At 39.6% G+C, this 7,575-nt stretch overlaps 1 protein-coding gene across 1 annotated transcript; it reads left to right on the forward strand.

Annotated features, from left to right (window-relative positions):
* Positions 1-272: 272 nt before the first annotated feature.
* xiap (X-linked inhibitor of apoptosis) lies at positions 273-6,883 on the forward strand. The gene is made up of 8 exons (XM_035669665.1): positions 273-408; positions 1,970-2,261; positions 3,632-4,199; positions 4,334-4,433; positions 4,555-4,633; positions 5,605-5,644; positions 5,813-5,995; positions 6,095-6,883. Exons 2-8 carry the CDS (start codon positions 2,022-2,024, stop codon positions 6,286-6,288), a joined length of 1,404 nt encoding a protein of 467 aa, XP_035525558.1. The 5' UTR covers positions 273-408; positions 1,970-2,021; the 3' UTR covers positions 6,289-6,883.
* The last annotated feature ends 692 nt before the right edge of the window (positions 6,884-7,575 follow it).

Here is a 7,575-nt window from a genome sequence, read left to right on the forward strand (position 1 = left end):
GATAAGAAGAGAAAGCTGTGCAGAGGAATGGGTGCATTAATGTAACGCATACTTTATATACAGGGTGGGTATAAGAGTATAAGAAAAGGGTATAAGAGGGTATCATCATCATCATCCTCATCATCCACTGTGATTTCTCCACTGGAAAGTACAAAAACTCAATGATGTCAAACATGTAAAGCTGTGGTTCTTCATTGGGGATTTTGAGCCGCCGAAAGGTTTCCTGACGTCGCAACGGTGGTCAGCTGGGATGCGCAGACGAGGTGCGCATTATCAACGTCACTTTCGCTTCCTGAGAGCACGTCAACTAAACAGCCCCTTTAATCATTGGATCTAACAGTAGGCGTTGTTCACATCAAACACCGCCTGGGAGTAGAGACGGGAGAGCTGGCTGTAAGATATTAAACGGTAACTATTGAAGTTTTTTTGCAATTATAGCTCATTAAAATAACTTTCTGACCTCATCGACGTTAGGTAGAATAGCTAAGCTAACGTAGCTAGCTGCCGTTCGTAGCTGGCCCTTTAGGTTTAAAGTCACGTCTCCTGTTTACTAACATTAACATTGCAGCTCAGGAGCACTGGCCAGAGTCCAACGCGACTGTTTCTACACCTTGCTGAATAACCCACCTTTAGCTCATGGCTTCATTTGTCTGAACCCTGAGCTAATGCTACGCCTGAGGTGTCAGCTGTCAGAAACTACGGCGCTGTTGTGTCGCTTTTGTTTAACCAAAGCCCGTGTGGTCTTTCTAGCGTTTGCGGGGCCAGTCGCTAATATAAACCACAGTGGGTGGATGGCTCAGCTATGACTTGCTGTCGCGTGGTAAAACACAAACGACGCCATGTTATTTCAACTTTGTTGCGAAGCAGTTTCGACTGAATCCGATGTGTCTTTGAAGACATCGCCTTGTGTGACTGCACATAAAACAGACATTTATACCTGAGCTTTGTTGTGGATCTGGTGATTGACACGTAACGCAGTTCAAAGATCACAAGCTGCTCCTCTTGATTAGTAACTATGGCTTAAAGATAGCTGTAAAGTCGATGACTAGTTGCTTAATCAGTGGCGATATGCTTTGGTTACAACATAAGTCTTATACATCAATATGTGATAGTGCTCAGAGCTGAGTTTACTTGTTTTCTAGCCTCCAAAACACAGTGGCTGGGGAAACTAACACAAATCTTCTACTACAAAGGTTTTTTTTCTCTACCTGTGTCCGACTTATGGTGTACATTCAGTAGAAACACTGTTGAGGATGCTACTCATGTACTCTTAAAAAAAAAGAGAAAACTTTAGGCTACATGTGGAAAAAGAAAATCTGTATAATCAGTTCTCCTTTATGAGAATATGCAGCATGCTTCCCATGAAGTGTTACAACCCATTTAACAATACACACCTTGTATGTTTGCTTCCTAAAATATTATGCCAGACCTCCATAAAGCTGATCTTTTTAGTTTAATGTCCTACATATCGTATTATACCTATTTGGTGGTCAGTTTATGCCTAACTGTCCTATACTATCCTTAAATAGCAGTTATTATTGCTGGGCTTTGGCACAGTGGGTGTTGTTGGGCTGCACCCTTTGCAGTTGTCCTGTATTGCAGTGTATTGAGTCTGTAGACAATCCTGCCTCTCAGGTGCCCATCCCTCACCTGGAATATCCAACGCCTCCATTTGATTGCAGGCTGCTTCTCTTAAAGGCACGGTAACCCTTAGAGTCTAAACGAGAGCAGCTTTCTGATTCAGATTTTTATATTTGACTACTTTTGAACCCTTTGAAATGCATTGTATTACTGTAAACTGTTTGCTACTTTCGTTGTTCATAAAAGTGTAGCAAGAAGTGATTTCTCTTATTTTATTTATACATTTATAATTAATTTATATTATTCATTTATTTATATTTTTTTAGACATTTGCTTAACTTTAAAATGTACACACCCCTAATGCCTACAACATTTTTTTCGTCCGCAGATATTCTGTCCCTAAGGTCAGTCCATTCAGCAGTTTCCTGCTTGGCTCTATCATGTGTGATCCCAGACAAGACGGAAATTTGGAGACAGATAACGCGGAAGATTTTTCCCTGATGAACAGCCGTCTGGACTCATTCCGTGGCTCCAACTTGGTCCAGCAGGTGTCAGCAGAACGATTGGCTCGGGCCGGCTTCTACTTCACTGGCCATGCTGATCGTGTCCGCTGTTTCAGCTGCCAGCAGACTGTGGAAAACTGGTGCAGGGGAGACACACCTGTACAGCGGCATAAGGAGGTGATCACGATAGTAATGAAAACAATGTGTAATCAATATATCTTCATATCATTTATCTATATATGTTTCAATTGTATAAACATGTTTCCTGAAAGCTGTTGCTTTCTCAAAACTGCACACATTTCTTGAAAAGTGAAACGCCACACGATGACGTTGCTTCTTCTCAAAAGTTATTTTTACCAGATGATACACACACACACCTAACACATGAATATCTCTTACAGAACATCAAAAATTAAAACACGACCATCAAAATACTGTTCATATATGCTTTGGCTTCATGAGTCCATGTTGCTATTATATATAAATTTATATAAATTTGTGTAGAAATTGCTTCCTTTTTTTAAAGTTTGGGGATTTTTTGCCCACAAAATTGGTTGCAATTTTATGGTACATACAGTTTGAAGACTGTTGCCATAATACAATGCACATTTCTTCTAAACTCACTGCCCAGCCTCCCAGAGTCATATTCTAGTTGATAATGCAACATTGTTAGAGTACAGAGAATACAAAAATGTAACTACAGTAAGAAACTGTCGTTCTGGGGATGTAATGATGAAATCAGTGTACAAAAAGGAAAAGGTAACAAAGCAAATATTTAATTAGTGTAAACAGAAAACCTCCAGTCCTTGATTATGATGGCTAAACACACCTGTGACTGCATAAAACAGTATTACCGTGTCCAACAAATAGTTTCAAAATATTCGATTAGGAGGACCTTATCTACATCTGCTGCAATGTTCTCCCCGGCCAAAGCAGCCGGGTGAAAAGGGCTTGGTGTGGCTGTGGATGTCATAACACGCCTCCTCCGTTGCCGTCATATACCTTCCACCAACATGCTGAAAATAATTACTTGATACCTAACATATTTGGGCTGCTCTGGTCCCTCTTGCTTGGCAAACAGGCAGTACTGTATGGACCAAGTTGGACACACATGGTCACATTTCCCCCACACAGACCAGGGACGTTGACAAAGGCACGGTTGCCAATGATGTTCCTCCCCCTTCTTCCCCTCTTCATGAATGCAAGACAAAACAACATTACACTTTACTTTTTTTTTTTCTCTAAGCATTTCTGCAGTCACTGTAGAGAGTATAAAGACTATTGAAGTCATTACTTACATGCTTGGATAACAAAGACTACTCTCTAAAGACTTGCTGCCCAGTTTTTGTTATTGTAAGGCCGTGATTGAGTACATGGTCAACCAAAGTAATACAGATTTAATTAGAAATATTGGCTCTCCTTTCTCCTCCTCCTGCTCTCACTCCTCCTCTGTTCTCCATGATGCTTTCGTTTTTGTGTGTATACAAGGAAGACAACATTTTTCCTTTCATGCTTTTCTAAATACATAAATCATATTGTTGTTACAGGTTTCCCCATCATGCAGGTTTCTCAGCTGCACCCACCGCACCGGTTTTAACCCGATTACTGATACCACAATGACTAATGGTTCCATCTACAACGAAGCAGCAGAGGACATGGAATTTCGTTTGAGAAGAGGAGAGGTGGTTGATGAGACCACCTATCCAAGGGCCCCTCACATGAAGAGTGAAGAGGCTAGGCTTCAGACATTCTCTTCTTGGCCCTCCACTGCTCCTGTGAGACCAAGAGATCTGGCCCAAGCCGGCCTCTACTACTTAGGGGAGAGCGACCGGGTGCAGTGTTTCTGCTGTGGTGGCATGCTAGGCAGCTGGGAAGCTGGGGACAATGCCTGGGAAGAACACACCAAACATTACCCCCACTGCTTCTTCATCCTTGGGCATGATGTGGGCAACATCCCATTCCTGGGGAGTACACAGGAGGAGGACAGCAGCAGCCAGCAACGTGCAAACGCTCATGTCCCCATGGGGAGTTTTGAGGAGAGGCTTGGTAGCTTTGCAGGTGTCCAGCACCCTATAGACCAAGAGAGGCTTGCCAGAGCTGGCTTCTATAGCACAGGTAGAGTACTGATGTCTGACGAAGGGCGACATAGTCTTGGGACTGAAGAAACATTCAGCAACATTCAATATTTTCTCGTGTATGTGATTATAGCTATGAATGAATTTAAGTTTACATTCTGTGTGTTCTTGCAGGGACGGGAGACAATGTGTTGTGTTTCCGTTGTGGTGGCGGTTTAAAAGGATGGCAGCCTGAGGAAGACCCTTGGGAAGAACATGCTAAACACTATCCTGGGTAAGATTAACCATAATGCTCTTTCTTCGAAACATACACACGCACGCACGTGTTTTTTTCTTTTTTCTTTTTATTGTAACATTTTGTGTAAATACAATATTATGTTTGTTTTGTTAATCAGATGCAGTTTCCTGTTGGCAGAGAAGGGACAAGAATTTGTCAACAGCATTCAACTGCAAGACCCACGGCGAAATAGAGCTGTAAGCATTCAGTGAACTTATATGAACTTCAGTAACTGTTTTTTTTTTTTTACAAGTAATTTGATTTTGTAAACCTCACGTAAACAAGAAACAATATTTTCTTAATCAGGATAAAGACTTGGAGAACCTGATGAACACTGGTTGTCTTTAACCTGGTTTCTAACTATGTGTTTAAATGCGTGCCTGACAAAGATCCAGAGGAGCAAATATGTTGTAGTGACAGCAGTGTGTTCATCATTATTCATTTTGTATTGTTTAAATACAAAACGTGGCTCAAATCGAAATAAAAAAAGTAACTTTCCACAACTGTGGAAGTATGTAAGATGTGGACGCATATACACAGTAAGAAAGCTTACAATATTAAAAAAAAGCTTTAAAAATATATAAAAATATGGTATTGGGTAGGTGAAAAATCTGATTACAGACCACCTGAAGGTGCATGTGGTTTTCACGTGTAGTGCATTTATTGCAATGCATATAAAAGCATTCTCCCAATTTCTTGCCTTAATCTTATTTCTCTCCTGGTTCCCTGTCAATCTGCTTCATAGCTTCCAGCCATTTAAAGGATATGTTCACTGTTCTTAAAAAATCCACAGTCCAGAGTTAAAACTTACTTCAATTCAGCTGAAGCTAATATGCTGATTCATCAGTTTGAACAAATCAAGTACTGTAGTTATCTTCCGAAAGTACAGTACCAAATTCCTTCCTTTATGTTACTGTCCCTGTGGCTCAGCAAGCAAACACTGTCCATTGGAGCACTTGAGGAGGGAATTTTGTACTAAAAAAATATTCCTAAAGACATCCACATCTTCAAATTATAATACTCATTACTGTACTGTTTGGTGTTCTCTGGACAAATATACCTCATTTAGCTACGTGTAAAATTAGTATTCAAAGATTTTGTTACCTGTAGTAAGCTTTTGTTTTACTTACATTATTCTGAAAATAACTATGACCATGTTTGTTTCCAGACTTCAAGGCATCAAAATGGATTTTCAGGAAATAGGAATGGTAAACATTTATATTTTCTAATTTGACTAACCCTTTTTGAACATTTAAAAATGTAAAATTCCTCCTGTACTAGAAGTCAATGACATGGCATATAAATACAATATACCGGTAACAAATTAAAATAAGTACAAGTAGTTGTGAATGCTGATGTTTCCTCTTTGCGTACAGAGGTGCTGCAGTCTTCCATGGCTCAGAAGGCCATCGTGATGGGTTTGGAGCCCAGGGTGGTGGAAAGGACCATCTTGGAGAAAATCAGTAGGACAAGCTCAGGCTATTCCAGCCTGGAAGAACTTATGGAAGACTGTATTAACTCCCCACCACAGAGTGATGCTGCCGAAGCAGCAGAGCAAGGTACTGTACACCTGTTGTTGGCTACACAAATAAAAGCCTACGAAGCAGTGATTTAAATATGAGGCAACACATTTTGACCCCCTCCTCTCTTTCTTACAGAGGAGGACCCACTGGAGAAACTACGGAAGCTACAGAGGGAGAGACAGTGCAAAATATGTATGGACCGAGATATTTGTATTGTCTTAATTCCATGTGGTCATCTGGTTACTTGTAAAGAGTGTTCAGCGTCGCTCACCAAGTGTCCAATCTGCTGTGGAGCCATAACACAGAAGATCAAGACCTACAACGCTTAGGGGAATCTCCGGCTATTGCCAAATGTCAATGCTGCTTTCTCACTATCTTTATAATATTGTATTTTAATATTAAATATAGATGGCCTGTAATATATAGACTGTTGTTTATATGCGTATGAGAATGAAAGAATGAGTAAGTGTCAAGGAAATAATATTTTCACAATCACTGAGATGGTAAATAGCTGTTGAGATTTAGATGATCTTATATTATTAATAGCTAATAAACCTGTAAATACACACTAAATTACCTAGTTTGCAACACTCTTTTCTTGCCAGAGGTGCCTTTCTCCGGGTTTATGTACTCCTGTCTCATTTTGATGTGTTCTTTTAATTTACCACAGTTTTATCAGTCAGTTTCATATACTTAGTGTGTGTCCCACACGTCCTGTTTTGTCTGGTGTACTTAGTGACTTCAGACTTAAATTGTCTTAGTTTGCTGCTCTGTATAGAAGTTGATAAAGGTAGTTCAGTAAAAACCATTAAGAATTTGCTTTATAACTTAAAAAATCTACTCTAGGGCCTGCTATTAATCAGTGTGGTGTTACCATTCCATCATGCAATCTATTGTGTATTCAAGAGTGAATAAATGTTAATAATCCAACTTGATTCTGTTGCATTTTTTAACTTTGGTTAGACAACTCAGCCTTGTTGTATAACTCTGTAAAACGAATATCCTGAATCGTCCTTATGAGTTGTTCCAGTTGTACAGACCATATACATTTTTATCTGCTAGAAACACTCCTTTTTTCTGGAGGTTTGACGTGACTTTATCAAAGAGCTCCTGTGGATAATTTAATCTCTCAAACAGAACCCAGACGGTGTTTAGGTTTTGGTAATTTTGATTAATTCCCTGCATATTTCACGATAGAGTGTAAAATGGCCTAATTAAAATATATAAGGAAGAATTACATTCCCTGCATCACAAAAGGGTTCAAATTAACATATTTTACTGATACATCTAAAACAATGGAAGAAAGCAGACAGACCCGCAGTGACAATGAGCTCTTTATGGAAATTCTCCTTTCTTCTCCCCTTGCTCGAAACTACTAAGAGCGACATAGATTTAAGTATTTTACCAAAATACCTGTAGTGTAGACTAATGAAACCTAATTCCTGGCGTTTTCCTGTTGTGAGAGAGGACAAAACACAGTACAGCAGCAGTAGTCTTACAACGCACAAACCTTTTGCACTATTTATATTTAATTTACACTTTAGTAGTTTTAGTTTTTTAGTTTTTAGTCAAGTTTAATTTTCTGCTCATATTTTGGACTCCATGTCCTACTTGAA

This window comes from Morone saxatilis, unplaced genomic scaffold, assembly GCF_004916995.1.
Source record: "Morone saxatilis isolate NCDOM2014 unplaced genomic scaffold, NCSU_SB_2.0 Contig22, whole genome shotgun sequence".
Classification (NCBI taxonomy): Eukaryota; Metazoa; Chordata; class Actinopteri; family Moronidae; genus Morone; species Morone saxatilis.

Excerpts from the sequence above, each read along its gene's own strand:
- xiap (XM_035669665.1), top strand. The coding sequence starts at position 2,022 with ATGTGTGATCCCAGACAAGACGGAAATTTGGAGACAGATAACGCGGAA. Across the intron at positions 2,262-3,631 it reads CTGTACAGCGGCATAAGGAG|GTTTCCCCATCATGCAGGTT; the intron begins GTGATCACGATA and ends TTGTTGTTACAG. Across the intron at positions 5,645-5,812 it reads ATTTTCAGGAAATAGGAATG|AGGTGCTGCAGTCTTCCATG; the intron begins GTAAACATTTAT and ends CTTTGCGTACAG.